Source organism: Amborella trichopoda, chromosome 1 (genome assembly GCF_054954075.1).
Source record: "Amborella trichopoda isolate Santa Cruz 75 chromosome 1, AtrichopodaSantaCruz75HAP2 v2.0, whole genome shotgun sequence".
Taxonomy (NCBI): Eukaryota; Viridiplantae; Streptophyta; class Magnoliopsida; order Amborellales; family Amborellaceae; genus Amborella; species Amborella trichopoda.
Genome location: NC_142336.1, coordinates 35,907,568 through 35,929,880, shown reverse-complemented (window position 1 = coordinate 35,929,880; position 22,313 = coordinate 35,907,568). Strand labels below are relative to the sequence as shown.

The window sequence follows — 22,313 nt, the reverse complement described above, 5'->3', positions numbered from 1 at the left end:
CCAAGCTATCAAATTTCACATTGTATGGTTGTAGGTAATTGTGACCACCTTGTATCAATGGTCAATGGATTCATTGTGTACAATCCCTTTTTAACTCGAGGAGTTTATTGTCTTCTGTCGCGAGGAGAAGATATGTACATGTACAATGTGACATCCCCACCATTCACTGAGAGATTTTAAGTATTTTTGGCATAGTATAAAATAGATTCTAGAGTGATTTACGTATGGATCCTAATATTTTAGTAAAATACAAAATATTCCGCTTATAAGCGGAAATTATAAAGGTCGGTCAACCTGTATTTTTTTTTTCAAAATTGCTCCTCGATCAACCCGAACTGTGCTTTCTTTTTTTCTTTTTTTTTTTAATTTTTTTCATTAGTAGGGCAGTACCATAAGCTTTAGGGCATTGCCCTACTAACGAAAAAAAGAAAAAAAAAATCACAGTTCTGGTTGATAGAGGGGCAATTTTGAAAAAATAAAAAAGACAGGTTGACCGACTTTTTTTGTAATTTCTGCCTATAAGCGGTGCATTTCGATTTTACCTAAAATTTTGTGGTCCATACATGAATTACTCTAGATTCTATAGGAAGTATATGTTAGTATTTCCAAATATATATTGAGGGAACTTAGGTGTGGCTTTAGTACGTGATAAAACGAAACAAATAAACTTAGGTGGGTTGACACAGTGCATCATAGACTCAATACAGTACTGGTTAGGCGGTGCGATTTGTTTCTAGTGAAAAGCTCTAAAAGGGCAAAGAGAAGGCTCAAAAGGACATGGATGGAAGTAGTGATAAAAAAAATAATAGGAACTTATAGCCTTACTGAGGGTATGGGTCCTTGATAACGCAAAATGGCAAAACATGATTCATACAGTAGACCCCAAACAATTCAGATAAGGCCATCAATGGTGATGATGATAGTAGTATATTACTAGTTTTGAGTTAAAAACATGGAAAAAGGTTATAAAGGGTAAGGCACTAAACAATCAAATTAAGTCGCACCTCAAAAATTCATAAAGATTGTTTTGATACTGAAAAACCCTCAATTCGATCATCTCGACCTCAAGATATAGGACATAAGGAAAATAGATTTCAAGTTTTAGAAATAGTGCATTTTATTATAATGTAGTATCTAGACTGTCAATTTTCAAGATTTTCACGTTTTCATAGATCCATTCAATCTACACTATTTTTGTGATCTTTAAAATTTTTATAATTAGATATGAAAATAAATTTGCAAACCATCATAAAGATTATTGAGAGTGCATATTTTGAAAACATCTGAAGGCGAGCCTTACTTTGATTGTTTAAGACCTCAACCTCATACAAACTACACTCTAAAAGTATTTTACTCTATTTCAAAATAATATAACTACTATGTAGTGTTGCGGTAAATAGCCTTTTCTGGGTAAGTAAAAGTGATAAGTCAGTGGGGGGTTTGGGCCCTACCCTTTGGGAGCCTTTGGGAGAATGGAGTTAGAGATCTCACTATGGTGCCGACAATACTGCCACCAAGGCCCCATGCCATTCTCAATGCCATAATAGAGTATGGTTTATATAGAGAGATTATATATCATTTTTATCTATACTACTTTATTAAACTAGAGTTAAGGGATAGATACGTATAGCGAAAATAAGAAGGGCTGTTTCAATAGATATTATAGGATACACTTTCATCATTGAAAGACAAATTGTCCAACTATTTTAGGAAAGAGAGAGAGAGTATGCACCTATTTTAATATAGAAAAATAGTATTTAATAGAGAAAGAAAAATGCTGACCATATTTAGGGGAAAGAGAGACCCACGATGCCTAATCCTCTCTTTAAGGGGGAGAGAGACATGGAGAGAGGGTATGTGGGGACAGAGATAAAGAGATAAAAATGGAAAGAAAATCAAGGATGTAGATAGACTTAAGGGAGAGAGAAGTACGTGTGAGAAGGAGACGAAGAAAAAATCAAAGAGAGAGATCATTGAAGATTTGTTTGGGTGAATATCTAGGGTTCCCTTTAATTTTAGATAAAGATGACACATTTCTTTATTTTATGTATATCATTGAGTATAATAAATTACTCTCAAAGAATACAAGCAAAGAGAGAAGAATGCCCACACAGAAAGCAAATTTAGGGAAATTGGGAAATTTTTTCTAAAGTCTCCAATGGTGTCATCTAAGTGAATAAACTAATTTGATTTTTTGATAATATATTAAACTTATTGGTCAAGTAGCTTTGCCTTTCATTACATGTGAATTGTGAAGCGTGAATGGAGATAGGAATCCAATAATTCAAGAGAAAAAGCATCTCCATTCACCTATTTATGTAGAGTTGATTTACATAGGGTTCAACTATTGCCTTTAACACCCTCCGTTGATATTTTCTACTATTTCATTGTTTTATTTTATTTTATTTAAATATAGTTTCCTATAATTTTTTCTATTAATTTTTATTTTTATTTGCATTAATTTTTATTGCTCCCTATGTTCATATTTTTGTAATTATATTATTTGTGTGTAGTTACTCTCTCCCGTCTATGCAGCTCAATGAACATATTCATATTTTGAGGTAAGTCGTCGCATTTTTCATTAAATTTTCAAATGGCAATACTTCCTGTGCATAGTAGAAAGATTTAGAGTGGGATTGTAGTAGAAAAACCTTGCCCCCCCTTAAAGGTATGCAGTTATTTTATTTGAATTTTACAATCACCTACTCTATACATTTTTTTGGTTCACAATCTTATTGTGAAAATTATTTTCTTTAGAGTACCTGATATGACGTATCATAATTGCTAATAAATTTCATCTTCCAATAATTTTACTTGTTAATTTTGAAATTTTGACTAATGAAAATTTTGTACTTTTTATTTGATACTTGATGTTGTTATCGTGAGTAAAAATATTTTAAACTAATATAATTTTTAAGAAAATATATAAATATTAATGTTCATTAACAACTAGGGCTGAGAATTTATCCCGGCCCCACTAGAGACTCAATGACCCACCCAAATCCATGTTTGGGTATGGGTCCAAGATTTGGACCTAGTGGGTCGGGTTCAGGTCCAAATCTTGGACCCAAATAGTAAATAGGGTTGGGTCTGAGTCCATGTGGAAAAACCAGACGATCTAATTGGTAACTGCCGAGTTAGATCAGAATCAGTCACAAGCCAGTTCTGGTTTTAGGCAGTTTTTGTGATCATTCAGTATTTTAAAAAATAATATATATACATACATCCATATATATATATATATATATATATATATATATATATATATATATATATAACATCAAAAAAATAAAAAATTTGGTTTGTAATACAATTTTTAATATTCTTTACATTATGGTAAAGATTAAATTTTTTTTTGGTCATTAATACTCACTTTTATATTTTCCTATCTTTTATACAAAATTTAAAAATACCCCTAGGCACAAATCAATTCTTCAAAATCCATTTTGTTTTATCAATTTTCGATTTCATTTGAATGTGTTTTGTTTTAATCTCTCTTTATATGCTTTTTATATTTTAGGAGATTTTTTTTAATCGTTTTTTATTGTTTTCAACAATTTCTATGTTTAACCCATCAGGTCAAGGTTTAGGTCGTCAAAATAAATTTTGGGTCTAGGTTCGAGTCCAGGTCTGGGTCTGGGTCTGTGTTCCATGTATGTATTTTCGAGTCGGGTTTAGGTCCGGACCCAACTTGGCCAATTCCCAGCCCTATCGGAAATGAGTGTGATTTGGTAACTCTTTTTTTTTGTTTTTTATTTTGTTATAAGTAATTAATTATGAATTTCAAAATTTTCATGAAATTTTTATGAGTGTGTTTAACTTGTTTATTCGATTCTGTTATTTCTTTTTGGTTATTTTATAAAAATTAATAAATATTTAAAATTACAAAACTAGTTTCTAATATTTAAATTTTTGAATTTAAAATATTTAGGCTTTCAAATATTTTACTTTTTTATATTTTATTACCACTTAAATATATAGTAAAAAAAAGTTATAATTATCATCATCATCCTAACATCTTTTCAATTAATTGAAGTCAGCTACACAAATTTTAGTCCGTCATTCTGCTCTATTAAGAGCCATAGCTTCAATGAAGAAAAAAAGTTATGTTATATGAATACAAATGTATAAAATAGAAAAAAAAAAAAAAAAACACGATACCATATTTATTATTTCTTTCATTTTTTTTGAAAATTAAAAATTTGAAGTGCATACTTTTATGCTTAAAAAATAGTTTATCGCTAATTTTTTATTTCTATACAAAAATAGTTTCATGGCTAAGTTTCTTATTTTTCATATTTTCTATTTCAATACTACTTTTACTTTCCCATATTTTTAAACTTTCCTTTCAAATCGTAAGTTTTACAATAAAAAATTAGTTTTAAAATATTTCATATTTTTAACTTATGAATTTTAAATGATTTCAATTTTCCACGGCACATTAGCTTATTTCTTTAAGGATTTTTACAATATAAAAAAAAATATTTTTGGAGAAATTTTTTTTCTTTCTTTTTACCCAAAGAGTAGTGTTCCAACTATTTTTATCATAGAGTTCTTAACCAAACAAAAATCAGTATCAGTATTTTTTTAACACAAAAATAAAAAACTTCTATGGGTGGTTTTAAAAGTTTGTAACAAATAGGAAAACAATTTTTGCCTTTTTTACCATCTAACATTGTCTAATAGATCTCTTTGGTCATTAAATAATGGTTGCGGTTGGTATAGAGCCGAGGCTCCAAACATTCAAATTAGAACCTACTTTCAAATAGTATCGAGAAATATGGTTTCAATATTGAAAATCTTTGTGATAACCTTAAAACATATTTTCATCTCTAGTTATAAAATTTAAAGCTTCAAAAACATTGTAGATCTAGCAGATCTATGAAAACTTGAAACTCTTGAAAATTGACGGTAAAAAAATGCACTACAAGATGCATTATTTCTAAAACTTGAAATCTTTTTTTTTTCCATATATCTCTGCATCTTGATGTTGAGATGATCAATTTGAGGAGATTTGGGTATCAAAACAACCTCTTCTAATAAAATTTTATGTGCACACTTTAATTTGATTGTTTAGAGCATCAGCTCCATATAAACTTTTGCCTTGAATGTTTGATCACTATTCGACAATTAATTCTAAATTTTGTCGCCTTGCACTAAATTCACCTAGAGTCCTTTAAACAGATGATAGAGAAAGCTTAACGTGAGCATGCATGCAAGGACGTACGGGGTGGCAATGGACCATATGGCTTAGCCTGGCCCGACAATCTAGCCCTATACAACGTAGGCCGGCCCCTTAATTTGGGCATGAGGGCTAAGTCCTAACTCCAAGCCTGGTGGCCCAACTGGGCTAGGGGTTAATGACACGGCGTAGCCTGACCTATATACTATTAGGGGCATTAATGGGTCGGTTAGGTTGGTTTGTCTGCAACCCTGACTTGACCCAATTGGGTCATAACTAGACCTAGAATGGACTCAAACCCTGTCCAGGTTGTGTTGGGGCCAAGTCTAGATAAGCAAAAATAATTAAAAAATATCTTATAAATAATGTTGTATACATACATAAATATTTTATATAAATATCAGACCGAATGGGCCTTGACCCGAAGCCAACCCGACCACATAAGTCCATGATGGACCCAAACCCAATGGGCAATTTACGCACTTATAAGCAAATTTTTGAGGTGGTACCTAGATGAATGAAAACAAAACAAAGAGGTAAAATTGTTGACTTAACCACCTATATTGATTTCTTGAAATTGTTGGACCATTTTAATGATATATTTCCTAAAATATTTATGGAGATTGACTTTGTAGTGGATTAGAATCGTTTTCAAGCTTCTTTAGCCGTCCACCCCCTGAATGTTGATAGATTTAGGTGGAATTCTAATGAATAATATGGAGCATCAACGAAATCTTTTTTCCATCAAATCAAAGAATCCTCCGTGCTGGTCCATCAGGGTAGCAAACCTAGTTCCTGCTGTCTGAAGTTATTGGCCATATATAATTCTCATGTGTCTATTAATTTAGATCTATAAGAATTGGCCTAGACTTTAGACCACCAAAAAAGCAGTTTTAGAGCTATTTGTTAAATGTCTTTTGGGACCATTTTTAAGGCCCTTTGAGCCCTTCCCCCCAATCCATAAGTCAACAATTTAGTTGAAGGTCCAAATGAACACTATGGACAAACAACCCTAAAATTTCTTTCTTCTGTAAAATCTGCAGCTGGAGTTTTTGCTTGTCCACCTGGTTGACCCCACTTCGCATGCTACAGTTTATATAAGAACAATAAGCGTTAGACATGCTTTAAAGTTTTGAAATGAGGGTAAATTGCAGTAACCTCCCTTGATCTTACTTGTAGAGATAACACCCCACCCAGTACACGCCCAGTACTTTGTAAATTATACTCCTAATCTCTAAACCTTTTTATTTTTTGCAATCACCGTCTAAGTCATAAAGTAGATTCTTTTAGGATGAAAATCTCCTCAAGTTTAACCCTTGTTGCATGAGCAACATGTGGCGGGTAGGCCCAAAATTGTGTTGGACTAGCTTTTTATTTTCATTGATCCGACACAAATTGTCATGAATCGGCCTTTGAAAGTCAAATTTTGTTAGTCCGAAAAAATTGTGTCGAATTAGCTTATATTGAGATTGTGCTAGTCCAGCACATTGGGGTATTTTGTTTCAAAAAAGATTCAACTTTTTTGCTTTTATTTTTTAACATCGGCAAGGTTTGGTGAAGTAGGATATGTAATGGGTGTAGTTCTATAACGTTACAATTTTAAACAATCCAATACGTACTTCCAAATTTTATCATAAAATATCATTTTGGTTTAAAAAATTCTTAGGATTATCTAAAAATCTATTTTGATATCTAATTATAAAATTTTAAACTCCAAAAATGGTTAAAATCAAGTAGATCTATAAATAAAGGGAAAAGTTTATATAGAGCTGAGGCTTTAATCAATCAAATTAGATCCCACTTCAAAAATTTCATTGGAAGAGCTTGTTTTGATTCCCAAATATCATCAAATTGATCATCCCGACATCAAGATGTTTGGACATGAGAAAAAATTGGATTTCAAGTTGTAAAAATAGTGCATCTTATAATGCATTTTTGGACTATAAAATTTCAAGTTTTTATAGATCTGCTCGACCTACACTATTTTTGAAGCCTTAAATTTTATAATTGAAGATGAAAATATATTTTAAGACTATCACAAATAATTTTCAATGTTGAAACCATATTTCTCGACACTATTTGAAGGTGGGCTCTAAACAATCAAATTAGAGCCCACCTTCAAATAGTATCGAGAAATATGGTTTCAACATTGAAAATTTTTGTAATAGTCTTAAAATATATTTTCATCTTTAAATATAAAATTTAAAACTTCAAAAATAACGTAGGTCGAGCAGATCGATAAAAACTTGAAAAATCTATAAAAACTTCAAATTGATGGTCTAAAAGTACGTTACAAAATATACTATTTACAAAACTTGAAATCCACTTTTTTCATGTCCATTCATCTTGATGTCGAGATGATCGATTTGGGGATATGCGGGTAACATAACAGCCACTTCTAGTAAAAATTTTGAGATAGGCTCAAATTTGATCGTTTAGAGCCTCGGCTCTATATAGACTTTTTCCTAAATAAATATATGAAAATCTTAGAAAATGGACTCCATGATATATATTGCAAGATGCACTTTTTATGAGATTCAATTTATATATATATATATATATGAAAAATGATCCTACAGGATATTTCTCCACCCATGTGTGGAGGATTTTAAAAGATTATCATTAAATTTGGCACGGATCTATAAAAAATTGAAAGTCACATCCATAACTATTTTAAAGATTCACATAAATGTTAATGGTGATTTTTTAGGGTGGTACACATATGGATGGGGACTCATATTTATAGATCTACTTCGATAACTTTTTTAAAGATTCACATAAACTTTAATAGTGATCTTTTGGGATATTACACATATGAATGGAGACTCATATTCATAGATCTAGAACTCGAGAAGATCAATTAGAGGTTTTTCAACATTAAAAACAATTCTTTCCGCTGGACTTTTGAGGTGCATCTTAAGGTTGCAAACCTCATAAACTTTTGGCGTGAGGTTCCCTGAGTAAAAGGAAAACTTGTTCGCGCCGGAGCATATAATGAAATAAAAGCAATAATCGACCGTTACCGCACTGCTATTCAGTTTCAGATAAGGTGACCGTCCTCTCTCTCTTCAGATTTCAGATTTCAGATAAGGGCGACACTCCTCTCTCTCTAACGTTCACTCATGGCGGCCTCTTCTCTCTCTTCCTGCTTCTTTACTCTCACGACCCATCACCACCACTTCTATCCCAACTTCAAAACCATCCACTTTCTCTCTCATTCTCATCTCTCGAAGAGGAAGCTTCTAACCAGAACTAAGAACTTCGTCTTTCGTCCCATGGCCGCTGCTACTCTGGAAGCCTCCAATGGGGCTCCCTTCTCCACTCAGGACTTTGAGACCGTTTCTTATGGGCGCCTCTATTTCCCTTTAGCTGCAGTAGTTGGCCAGGTGCTAAACTCTCTTCCTTTTCCTCCGTTCTTTGCTTCTTTTTCTTTCCTTTTTTTTTTTTTTTTTTCTTTTTTGGTGGATTAACAAACTTTCTCTCGAGCCTTCTTTGATTTAAGGGGAAATTTTATGTAGAGTTGAGGCTCTAAACAATCAAATTTGAGCCTACCTGAAAAATTTTACTAGAAGAAATTGTTTTGATGCCTAAATATCCTCAAATTGATCATCTCGCCATCAAGATACATAGACATGAAAAAAAAAGGGTTTCAAGTTTTGGAAATAGTGTATTTTGTAAGCCATTTTTGGACTGTCAATTTTCAAGATTTTCAAGTTTTTATAGATCTATGGGTCTACACAATTTTTGAAGCTTTAAACTTTATAAATAAGTATGAAAAAATATTTTAAGGCTATCACAAAGATTTTCAGTATTGAAACCACATTTCTCGACATTTTCAGTATTTTAAGGCTCAAATTTGATTGTTTAGAGCCTAGGCTCTATACAAACCGCACCCTTGATTTAATTGTGAGACAATAACATGGGGTCTTTTAATTTTTAGTTTTCGTAACAATCTGCAGTTCCATTCATGTTTTGGACTCTGAGTCTTGGTTTATATATGTTGGGAGGAGATTATTGGAATGATTAGTGATTTTTTAGGCTAATTATATGAGTTAATTGATAGAATTTTCTGTTACTTGTTTCTTTAGAATGTCAGAAACTTCAATAGGGCCTAGTGTTGGTGTAGTTCCATTTCCTAAATTAACATTTTAATTATGGGCACCAAAAGTTTGTGCTTTGTTTGTGAGTCTGCTTAAAATGTGTTGTTGACCAGCAAATAAGTATTGCTTGGTTTATGAAACTTTTGAAAAAATGATGCAATTCGTGATTATTCAGTTCACCTCTTATGTGAAGCTTTGTTTTGCTTTCTAATGGGTGGTAAGCTGGAATTTGAACCTTGGATGCTAGTGCTGTTTCTTTTAATCACGGAGCCAGGGCATTGCACCCTTAGATGAAGCTTGTACTCTTATTTAATGTTGCTTTTTACAAATATTTTATTTTAGGATCCCCCCATTCTGTTTTCGCAATCAAATTTAAGAAGTGAATCATCATGGATATTGTCACCATAACTTATATAGTATATTCCAGTGTTTAAAGAACATGAATGGGATCCAACTCTATCACCTAAAAAAGTAAGTTGGATTGCTAGTTCTTTGTCAGATCATATGATTCATGGCTATCATGCTGAAGTTAACCTAAAAACTTATGTGAAAGTTTTTTAAAGTAGGTTAATTTCAGTTTGTGAAAAAAAAGCATCACTAAAAAAGGCCATAACCCGGTGTTGGTGCTGCCTAAGCAGGGTCCCGAGAGGGGTGGGCTGGAAACAGTCCTAACCTTTGGCTTATCCACAAAGTGGTCGCTCTCAAGAGTTGAACCCGTGCTCTTGTGGTGGCTACCTGAGCCTTTTACTATCACACCAAGTGACACTGCGTGGAAAAAAAGCATCACTATAGCATTTATTTTGATGTAATTTCAAGAACTCCTAGATACTAATAATTCAGTTCCTAACTGAGTGTTTATTTCACACTCTAAAATGGAGTAAATAAAATATAGAAGGATAAGTCAAATTATATGATCGAAAGCTAATGTGAACTATGAGGTGGCTTGGAGCCATTTGACTATCATGATCATCATCGTGCTGAGTGAAATCGAATGGTTCGAGCTGCGAGTCTGCCAGTTTAGAAATCGAGTTATCACCTCCACCCTCAGTATATCCATATCAATTTAGGAAGGACTATTAGTTATGGATCTTGGGTACCTGTTGTCGCTCCCACCCTACTGCTCGAGCTCAGACTCAGGCTTCCCTCTATTGCCACTAACATCTGTTTGGGTGGTATCAGAAGAAGCATCCCAACCATCTTCTCGTCCAGCTCATCCCGCATCTCCCTTTTATCCGTGTACATCTATTTGTACATCTCCCACTGGCTCCTCAAGTTGTGGTCTTCCGTCAGCTTGATCACCTCTTGCTTCAATTTGTTGATTCCCACCTTCTTCTTCTTCCTTCATTATGATAACAATGGTTTCTTGCATTGCCCTCTTATCAAGAAGTAGCTCCTCCAATTCCACCAACCATTCCTCAGCTTCATCCTCCATACTTATAAGATCCAGGTTTATTAGTTGTAGTCATTAGCTTCCATCCTCAACTACCGCTTTCAGATGTTCAAATTATTGTGGGTGCAGACCAACTTCTGAAGCATGGTAGACACTAAATTGTTCATCTTAGAGATATACATTTACTTGAATGTACTCCAGTTTTACTAACATCCCATACTAGAACAAGTTCGAGCAAGCACATTGATCGCTATGCTCTTTAGGTTGGGTGCTGTACTTCAATGTATTTTCAACCATATTGTTGAGAAAAATGAGAGATAACCTATAAGAAATGTTCCAACTGATAGTAAATTAAAACAACAAGAAATAACTCCAACGAAAGGACTTAAAAAGTAACTTCGACACCTCATGGCGAGTTTTCCTAGCAAGGTTAGTTGTAAAGTACCCTTGCACATCCATATACAAAGGAGTCAAGGAAAATAGCCGGGTTTAGTAGTTTAAACTTTACAAATGCACCAAGTTAAGTAAATTTCTTTACGAAAAGTTGTTTCTTACCTCCTTTAGAGCTTCAATATGCCTTTTTCTACTGCTGTCAAGTCTGTCAATGCAGCATTTGGCTAAACCCTTCCATTACACCAATGCCAATTGATTGATGCAAATAATAGAATGTTGGATTAAAGAAGAAACCTAGAAAACATAAACATTAAGGGCCCATTTTGATCCTTCGAAAAACATTACTAGACCATTTGTTTCCAAGAAGATTGACCATTTCCGCCGTTTGGATCCAAAAATTGGTGTGGAAATATGTTTCCAATAGAAATCAATTTCTGTATTTTGGGTCCAAAATAGAAAAATTGTTTTTCTTCCCACCAGCTAAAAAGGTAAAGAAACAAGTCCCTTGAAAAATCTTTCGTAACGGCTGAACTTTTAATCAAGACGGGTCTGTAGCCCATTCGAGCCCAAACAAAAAGTTCTCTCTTGTTTCTCTCTCTCTCTCTCTCTCTCTCTCTCTCTCTCTCTCTCTCTCTCTCTCTCTCTCTCTCTCTCTCTCTCTCTCTCTCTCTCTCTCTCTCTCTCTCTCCTGTTGCTTTATCTTTGTACAAACCATAAGGGGATTCCAAATCTCTATGAACCAGCAGGTAATTCCACATCTCTCCCTATATCTCTGCTCTTTCTCCCTCATCCAACAAGCTCACTCTCTTTTTGGCAACAAAGCAACAGAGGTATAGGTGTGCTCTCTCTATCTTCATCTTGTAGTTAGGATCCCTTTTCTCTCTTCATATCCCTTTTCAAGCTAGGATACTCACCTTCCATCAATAGAAGCTCCCTAGCCAGGTTTCAAGGGCTTTTTCATTATAGAAACATGCTTCATGAAAGTTTGTCTGAAAAATGTTTCTTCTAGATAATTCAAACAATAGATATGTATCTTCTAGGTTCCATCCAGATGTTATCCAAATAGGAAAAATACATTTTTCAAGAACTGTTTTCTGCAAGCAATGTATTTTACAGGAAGTAGATTTTTCCAGACAATGTTTTTCCAAGGATCCAAACGGGCCCTAAGAGATTATACCATGGTTAGCTACATGACCATCATCAATTAATTGTAAAAGATAAATTCATGATCAAATTTTTAAATGTTTAAAACCTTAAATGTCTAAAGACCGTTGACGTGCATAGTGAATTGGCGGGCCAACAAAGCCTTCCATTGTCAATGATCTTTATCACCATGTTAGAAAAATGAGCAATCGACTTTGATGGTGGTTGTCAATCTCTCAAGTGCTTCAAAGAGGAAACCTAGCAGAGCTCTTACCAGCGTCTTACCAGGTTCAACACCACCATTATAGGAGCTATGGATGCACTAGTTGCTCGCTCCTATCGCAGAACCTCTTGCTACTAATTATGCCTTAAACAATCCTTATAGCATAGGTACTTTAGATCCATAGACAAGAACAGCATTGTGAAGCGTGTGATGTTAGACCGAATTACTCCCTCCCATTAATGTGTTACCTCATAAAATGAAGGACATTGGAGTGGTTGTATATGAACGTTCTCGTCTTCCATCTCCATAATTTCCTTCATGTTCCTGAGCTTGCCAATATTCTCTAACATCAGGTTTTTCAGTGGACTGCACAAGGGGTCCATCATACCCAATGCGTACTCATCCATTCCTCCTCGTACTCTTGTAGTTCCTCGCATTATCAGTGTTAGCTTGAACTACATGCTTCTCTCCCATTTGCCTTACCACTCTATCCATCAAAGCTGCCAATAGTTAACATTTAAATAGTTTACATTTTTTATTGCTTGTGAGGCATGACCACCACTGTGGAAGACCATCCCACTTGGGTAATAAGATATTAACAAATTTTCCTCGATGTTGTGTCCTTCTAGACATCTAACATGATCGTGGCCCCTGTTCTCTTCCACTTCTGCTTATACTTACAATAGATTGCCCAACCTCTGTTACATCCTCATCTAAGCAAGGCCTTTTGAACTATATGTAGTGGGGCCCCCACTCTGGGCATTGTACTCACAATGACTAATTGACAAGTAATACTTGTTATTGGTTGTGTTGATGGTGTCCCAGCATCAAAAGATTACTTGGTGATGGCCTGCACACTTTCTTTGGGCTTTGTTGAAGCTAGTCATGGCGGTCATCTGCTCATGCTAAGGCCTAGAATGGTATTGGTAGATTCAACCTTAAGAGACTGAATGGTTGGGAGTTGAGTGGTTGGCTGAGTGGGCCAAGGCGCTCAATCTGTGATATTCACCTCCCAGCCTCTGCTCATCGTCCGCCAGCCTTCTCCATGAAACTTGTGCTCTTAAATTAACTAGTACATCCCTAATATCTTATAAGACATGCCTTGAGGTAGCCCTTGAACCCGCGGACCTTTCCATCCCACAAGTGCTGGTTCTTGATAACCCCGATCCTCATTATCCTCCCATACCACTCTACTGGTGATACATATCTTCCAAACTTGTCCTCCTCACAAGCTCAAGTTGTGCTTCAAAGTCCTCATCCTCTTCCTCCCCTCCCTCCTCACTGACTTCGCAGAATGGGCTGCCAATCTCCTCAATAAACTTTTGTTTGACAACCGTTTTGCCCTTGTTAGTTTTAATAACAACCAACATCTACTCCCTCACGTTTTGTGGCCCATCAGGACATGGCACAACCTCTCCTTTAATTCTCACAAGAGGCACTTTTTCAACTGGTTAATACTATCACTCACCATCTTCCAGCTTTATTCCTTTTATTATGATGTGCTTTGACCTCTTGCTGCCATGTAGGGTCCTCTCTGTGCTGTGACATGCTGAACCTACACACATAGAATAAAAAAGAAAACATAGAGCATTTCAAAGACAACAAACACCTAATTGCTCTGATAATAATTTTAGATGGTAGGGAAAAACCAATGTTTTCAGCTAAAAAAAAAAATTGTTTCAACCAAAACTTAATACCACATGTAGAAAAAAATAAAAATAAATAATTAATATAGATTAAATAAAACTGAATATTCAGCAAATAAATTGTGAAAAATCACCAACCTGAAGTGAAAATCAAGAATAATCGAGGGAAACTAGTGATGACACAAAAAATATGACATAGAAAGAATATTGAATACAGAAGAAATAAACCCGGAAAAAATTAATTTCTTGATAAATCACAAAACATTCATGAAAATAAAAAATAAGCATGTAAAACTAGCGATGATAAAAAAACTGAAGTGCTAAAAGTGTAGATGACATTTTCTCAAATTTTTAGAGGAAAAATGCATATCTCTTGAAAATAAGTCACAGGTCGAAGAAAAAATGCACATTGTCGCTAAAACAAGCCTAATTTCATCCGAATCTAAATTATTTAGAAAACTGACAATATTTTTTGTCAAAAATAAAAAACAAGAAAACGAAATTAAAATCTATGTAGATTGAACGAAAATTGAGCAAATGCTTGCTGTAGATTGTGCCTAAGACTGTTATCAATGTGATCCCCATCAATTTCTGGGCTTAAAACCTTAGATCTGAGGGATCCGAGCTCAAAATTGATAACTTTCTATTAAGTAAAATTGGGGTTTCGATTTGAAAGTTTAGGTATAGGTCTTGTAGGTGTATGTAAAACCATTTCATTGAAGGTCTTATGAGAGAGAAAATGGTTGAAAATGAGGGAGACAAAATCCATTAATAGGTGAAACTGGTGAAAAGAAAAGTAGGTTTTCGAACAAATATTGAGACACAAGAAGATCGTTCCATTTTTTAAAAATTGCGTGATTCCCAATTTTGGAAAAACATTGCCCGGTTTGCCTTAACAAGGCAATTTTTGTCATATTGTGCTATGTCACTGGTTGGGGGCCATCTAGAACCGACAGTGTTTACAAAATCGTTGATCCAGATCGAAATCCTCCGATTCTGATCGGGTATCGGTGATACCCATCCGGATCCACTCAAAAATGGATCCGGATGAATTTGCACATGGAATCAGTTATTGATGTCATGAATCGTCGAGGCCATCACCGGTTCTGTCAGCATAGGCCATCACGTGTCATTGTCTTTCTTGAAATTTATTGTTTGGAAGCTAGGGCGACAAAAGGTGGAGGCGCCACCACCTTCATAGGAAACATTGTCACTCAACCACATCATTAATTGTTGAGCACAACCCACAACTTCTAATCATGCGCACAACATGTCGTCTTATTTGGTAGCCTTTATACTGCATTACCCACTTTTGAGTCTTCGATGTGGGATTTGTTTCTCTTTTATTCTCGCACATCTTGACAGTTAAGTTGCGGCTTGAAATTTTCTTTATTTACTTATTAATATCCGTCAACCTAACTCTCTTTCCCTCCTCCCCCGAGCTCCCACCTAGCATCTCTCTCTCTCTCTACTAACAACCCTTCTCTCTCTACAAAGTTTCTTCGATTATTAATTCTATTAAAATTCTTTCTCTGTCTCTATTAAGTAGTATAAATTAATAATTTTACTAAAATTCTCTCTCTCTACTAGCAATTTCTTCCATTAAATTTGTTTCATATAACTTCTTTTAAAAATCAAAACTTCTAAGTTCATATAATAATGAAATAAATAAATTGAGTTAGAGAGATTTATTTTATTGTCATGTTGCATTTTAAACTTTATTTTGATTATAAAATAAATTTAATATACAACAAACACTCAAATATGAGACAGGTTCTCAGTATTTGCATATTTTTTACACAATAATAAAAAACTATAATACAATTGTCACTATTTCTTTAGAAACCTAAAAGTTAGATTTTTGAGAAAGTATAGTACTTTTTTAATAAATTTCTAATATGGAAGTGTTTTCTAATATTTTCTATATGGGGAATTATTTTTCTAATCTTATAAGAAGGAATTTTTTTCTAATAATCTTAAATTATTTTGTTGTAATGTTATAATCAGTGTTTCAAAAAGTGCTAGGCAGCCTTGGGGTCTAGGCTGCCCAACGCCTAGGCAGGCGCCCAGAACCTGGGCAATTCATTTGAATCCAAAAAGGATTCTACAGTCTCTAACAATATATATATTGTATAAAATATAAAATTTAGGTATTTAGGGCACATCACAATTCAAAGTATACAACACATTAGCACACACTCCATAAGCATAACCATTAGTCGGTCCCTATCCAATTGAAACTTAAAAATTACCTACCAAATTATCAAACCAAAGTTATTAAATGCCAAATCAACTATAAATCCACTATCCACAATACACATACAAGAGGAAGAAAACAAAAATGAAAGTTATACTTGAAGACTCAAAAGAATCTTCAATCAACGTTCAAAGTTTAATCATTATTCATCATTCATAATTCATCATCAAAAAAAGTAGGGTTAGCCGCATTTGCATCATATTCATCGGAGTCATCACCCTCCTCAACATATTGGTCATCCTCCTCCGTCTTATTTGAATTTGCCTCTTCTTCCTCCTCTTCCTCTTCCCTCGTCCTATGTGCAGAAGATCTAGTGGCTCTAGGAGGGTTGGCTGATGTCCCTGAAGCATCCATGACCATGTCCCATGTCAATTCTAAAGAAATCACCAAAAATTAGTTTTTTGGGGTTTTCTCGCTCTAAAAGGGTCTCTATTATGTTTTAGGTTACAAATAAACTAAAAACAAGAAATTTGACCCTTTAGTATAAAAAAAACAAAAAATGCCCTACCAAAACTCATTTCTGCCTCTAAGAGAGGCGCAAGCCCTGAGCGGCCGCCCAGGTCTGGTCGCTAGGCCGCCTTGGCTGATTCTTGGGCCTAGGCAGGCGCCCAAGGTTTTCTGCTTATTTTTCATCGCCTAGGCCCCCAGAACCGCCTAGGCGGCTTCCCAAGCATTGAACGATCTGCTTTTTGAAATACTAGTTATAATATTATATTATAATTATTAATTATATGAACATCCATATAGGAAAACAGCAACTCAGTATTCACCTTTTTTATACAAAATAATAAAAGTACATAATGCACCACTCCTAACTTTTTTTAGAAACTAAAAGAACACTATTTTTAGAGATTTATAATGATTTTTTGAAAAACAATTTGGAACAAAAATTGCTGATTCGGTCGATTGTCTGATCTACCAATCCGACACGGGTATGGGTGTGACCGATTTAGGTCACTAATCCATTTTATTAAACGCTGAGAACCGGTGACCCCTAATTTTGAATCAAATCAGGTGATTCCGATCTGACCCATCGGTTTTTCAAACACAATATCAACCTTGATGGGTTCCTTATAATTGATGGACACGTTCTAAGTTTTCTATATGGGGAAATTATGGTATGATCCATTTGCTTTTGGTTATAGCATATATATAAGGATGATGAGCATCGATCAATGGATTGAATGGTGAGGCAGGAGAGTGTGGCCCAGCATGTCATTAATTTGATTGTATGTCATGCTCACTCTTCTTCACATCCTACCCATTGATTGGATGGTGATGATCATATTGATCTTGCTACACACCAGCAGTTTTCCCCATTTCCATGTAACTTTGGTTCTTCCCATTGGATGATACGAGAAATATAAGCTCCTTGTTGCTTTTTGACATTGAAATCCAATTTTGGTTCAGATCCATCTAGTGGGCTATTAGGGGTGTGAAATAGTTCTCTTACCTATTCCTCGTGAAATATCCAACAAATTGCCATCAATGCATTGAAGTTCCAATGTCTAAGGCATTATTCTTTTCGGTAGTTTGCATTCCTCCTTTTTTTTTCTTTTGCTTAAGGGAAAATATTCAGGGCTTAAGCTTTGGGTCTACCTTGTAACAATTATGTGTTCCATCATTGGACCAAACACCACAACTTGTCAAGTCCACATGACACTAAGGCATTATACTACTCGATGACATACTTCTAAGTTTCACAGTTACTGTATGAGAAGCATCCATACAGTTCAATATATCAAGGTTGATTTGTTTTTGCTTGGCCAAGATGATGAATAAGTGTTACAAGGAACTTAGACAACCTTTTTTGTCTTTTTTTACCGAAGTAAATTAATGATTGTCTGACTAGAAGTGCTTTCAAAGTCCATTATGTTACACATGTAATTGTTTTTCTAATATTTACCAATTTGAACTTCCATACTACATTCGACTTTTATACTTCCAGTTACAAGTGTATAACTTGCTAAGGATGGTCTCTACGTTGGAACCGACCATACCTACTTGCTTGCATGTAGTAATTTCATTCCTGCCAGAAGTTAATTGTAGCTGGTATACTTCTTTTCTTAGAAAAAAAAAGAAGGGAAAAATAGTGGACTGGGAAATTCGGGGCCATCATTCCTAGTTATTCTCTTGTTTATTTTTATGGTGTAGTAGGCATTCTCGTCGGGAAGCTAATTGTGTGCCTTATAGATTGGATTGTTCATGTCAGAAGGAACTATCACTCATTTACATCAAACTTACTCATTTTGGTCAATCTTCTCGAATTTTCACTATTGAAAGTTGAGTAAGCAGATACATGTTTCATATGATTATTTCTTGACAAGAGTAATTTAATAGAACAAATTGCTTCAGTATAGTTAGTATTCGGTCATTAGCTTCTAAAAAGAGTAATAAATAGCATTGTTTTTACAGGATGCTATCAAAACTGCCTTATTACTTGGGGCCGTTGACCGTGAGATTGGGGGAATCGCCATCTCAGGTAAGAGGGGAACAGCCAAGACGGTAATGGCTCGTGGCTTGCATTCTATTCTTCCACCTATTGAAGTCGTTGTTGAATCAATTGCAAATGCTGATCCCATGTGCCCTGAGGAGTAAGAATTACAAATCTTTCCATGTTGTTTTCCAGGAAGTTATGAAATCATGAGATTCAGTGTTTTTGGCTTACCTGCAACATGGTGTATGTATATGTTGTGACGATTGTTAATGTGGTGCATGTTGACGTAAATATCTCATTACGTTTTTGGTTTTCTACCATTGCCAGTATCGATCCCCCAAAATTTCTTACACATCATCATCATCAGAGTATTTTCCCAACTATTTGGGGTCAACAATATGAATCGTGGTCCGTTATTTTGCTCTATCAAGGGATGTGCCCTCAATGAGGCTATAAGTCCCCATATCTTTTCTCACTGTGTCTAACCATGGCCTTTTGGGCCTACCCCTGGCCCTTTTTGGGCCTTCCACTTGAACCAACTCGCACCCCTTAATAGGTGTTGTATTGGGTCTGTGCTGCACATGGCTTACCCACCTACGTCTACTTTCTCTCATCTTATCGTATATTGGAGCCACACATAAGTTCTTCCTAATATTCATTTCAAATTATATTCTTTGTTGTTTGTCTACTCATCCATCTCAATATCTTCATCTCACTTAGAATCTTTGTGCTCCTTTAAAGTAAATGTTGTTCTTTAATCCTTTATGATGTTCAAAGAGGGCTCCTCCTTAAGTCTAGTAAGGTGCATATGGAAGTTCACCATAGCCTATGTTCTAAATAGAAACTTGGTTGTTAAACCTAATGTCTTTTGTTTCAGATGGGAAGATGGACTTGCTGAGAAAGCACAATATGATGCATCTGATCTTGTCAAGACTCAGATTGTCAAGGCTCCCTTTGTTCAGGTACTGCCATACTAGCATTAAAGACAAGTATTCTATAACGGTGGACTATGGGAACACCATAGTCCTTTATGTCATCACAGTTTAAATGGTTGGTATGGATAGAGAATGGGTGGAACCCACCAGAACAAGACATGATCCCAATGGTCGCTCCTTCCTCTCTCCATCAACATAATTTCAATGGGCCAAGATGACCCAGCACACTGGTGTTTCCATATTCTATTGCATTATAATAGACTTCCCATTGAGAATATATGCCCTTTTCTGTCTCTTGATGCTACATGCCCATTTCTAAAGGAGATCATATGTTGAGTCATTAACATGTGTTTTGCAGATTCCATTGGGTGTAACAGAGGATAGACTTATAGGATCTGTTGATGTTGAGGAGTCCATTAGGACTGGAACTACAGTATTCCAGCCTGGCCTTCTTGCTGAAGCTCATCGAGGGGTCTTATATGTTGATGAGATAAATCTCTTGGATGAAGGCATCAGCAATTTGCTTCTAAATGTTTTGAGTGAGGGGGTTAACACTGTGGAAAGAGAAGGGATAAGCTTTCGTCACCCATGCAAGCCCCTTCTCATCGCTACCTACAATCCAGAGGAAGGTTCTGTGCGTGAACATTTACTGGATCGTATAGCAATCAACTTAAGGTAAGTTTGCTCAATTTGTAGAGCACTGGTTTTTGCAGCAGCTATGTAATTTATGGTTATTTTTAGTTTCTTTTTTAAAGCATGAATGGACTTACTGATTTTTTTTCCTGGGTGGGGGGGGGGGGGGGGGGGGGGGGGAGTTGGTGGGGAATGGGGGAGTTTACCTGGAATGTAAACCCATGGTCATAAGAAATTTGTTGATTACAAGTTGAGTGTTATATTTCATGTTGTTGGTTTTGATGTTTATTAGTTGTTCTGAAAATTGTCTTGATTCTCAAAGTGAAGTAATCTTTTCAGCGCAGATCTTCCGATGAACTTTGATGACCGTGTTGCGGCTGTTGACATTGCAACCCAGTTTCAAGAATCTTCGAACAAGGTTTTTAATATGGTCAAAGAAGAAACAGATTCTGCAAAGACTCAAGTAATTCCTGCAAAAATATCGTTGTGCTTGTATGAAAAAGACATCTGAGCTTATTTATGTTACTATTTGATAGTAATTATTTACTGCTATGTGAAACTAACATGAGGAGTATGAAGGGACTACTTATATATTGAGTATGTGTCTGGTAATTGGCTGATGTTGCATTCTACTGTTGATGGGTTACTCTTCAATCCAGCTGTACTATGAAAGATTTTGACTCTTTTAAGATCCTTACTCTTGTTAAGGAGATAGAAGTTTAAACTTCCTAATATCCATTTAAAGGGCAAGAATATGTCCAATAAACATAATTTCCTTTGAGTTATAAAAAATAAAAAATATTGATGACCGAAATGTTCATTCGGTTTCAATATTATGTGAATAAAAACAAGCTATGCGCCTTTTAGTGCCTACCTTAATCCATGGAATATTTAGTAAATTGTTAACCATTTGCAGTTTACTTGAGCTGTTTTGACACCTCAAGACACTGTTCATCATCATCATCAGAGCCTTTTCCCCACTATTTGGAGTCTTCTATATGAATCCTGGTCGGCCATTCTGCTCCATCAACGGCTATACCCTCAATGAGGCCATAAGTCCCTATGTCTTTTCTCACTCCTTCCAACCATGTCCTTTTGGCCTACCTCTTTCCCTTTTTGAGCCTTCCACTTCTTGAACCAACTCACACATCTTTATAGGTATCGTACTGGGTCTGCACCGTACATGACCAAGCCACCTAAGTCTACCTTCTCTTATCTTATCACCTATTAGAGCCACATTTTAAGTTCTCCCAAATATATTCATTCCGAATTTTATTCCTTCTTATCTTGCCACTCATCCATCTCAACATCATCATCTGAACTACACATCCTATAGATATATCGTTTCTTGACTGCCTAACATTCTGCCCCATAAAGCAAAGCTGGTCTCACAGTCATTCTGTAGAACTTCCCCTTCAGCTTCATTGGTATGTAGCGATTGAAGAAAAACTTGAGAGAGAAAGGAACTTTTATGAAAAATATAATTGTACCCGTACACCTGTTGTGGTGGTTCTTTCATTGTATATATAATGGTAATACAATAGGGTAATATACACCTTCCTATTTTATTACATGCAATATACGCCTTTCTATTTTGTCACAATCACCTCTCAAAGGAAAGAGCAATACACTTTCCTATTTTCTTTGAATTTTGTTTTTATTACTCCCCCTCAAACTCGACTGAGGAGGCATTTGAAGCCCGAGTTTGAAGCATATATCTCAAAAAAACATCTCGTGGCAAAGGCTTGGTGAAGATATCAACTACTTGATTGCGAGAGGAAACAATCTAGTGATAAGCAACCCACGAGCAACCTTTTTCACATATAAAATGATAGTCTAACTCAATGTGCTTTGTCCAAGTATGAAAAATAGGATTAACTGTCATATAGAGAGCACTGATATTGTTACAAAAAAGTGTTGGTGGCTGATAAAGAGGCACCCCAATATCTCGAAGAATAAAAGACATCCATATCA

The 22,313-nt window shown here is 35.2% G+C and overlaps 1 protein-coding gene across 19 annotated transcripts in view; it reads left to right on the top strand.

Annotated features, from left to right (window-relative positions):
• Positions 1-7,994: 7,994 nt before the first annotated feature.
• The window catches only part of ALB1 (ALBINA 1), a 34,469-nt gene continuing 20,150 nt past the window's right edge, over positions 7,995-22,313 (top strand). For 3 of the 19 annotated variants that reach the window (XR_002280763.2, XR_016053166.1, XM_011624662.3), the window contains exons 1-5: positions 8,020-8,568; positions 18,750-18,928; positions 19,649-19,733; positions 20,065-20,381; positions 20,679-20,802. Coding sequence is in view for 8 of the 19 variants with exons in the window: in XM_011624662.3 (XP_011622964.2) it covers positions 8,305-8,568; positions 18,750-18,928; positions 19,649-19,733; positions 20,065-20,381; positions 20,679-20,802 (969 nt within the window). In the remaining 11 variants the exon portion in view is untranslated. Of the gene's footprint in view, positions 8,569-18,491; positions 18,929-19,648; positions 19,734-20,064; positions 20,382-20,678; positions 20,803-22,313 lie in introns of all 19 variants that reach the window. The other 16 variants (XM_088863610.1, XM_088863603.1, XM_088863615.1 and 13 more) reach the window with 13 other exon arrangements.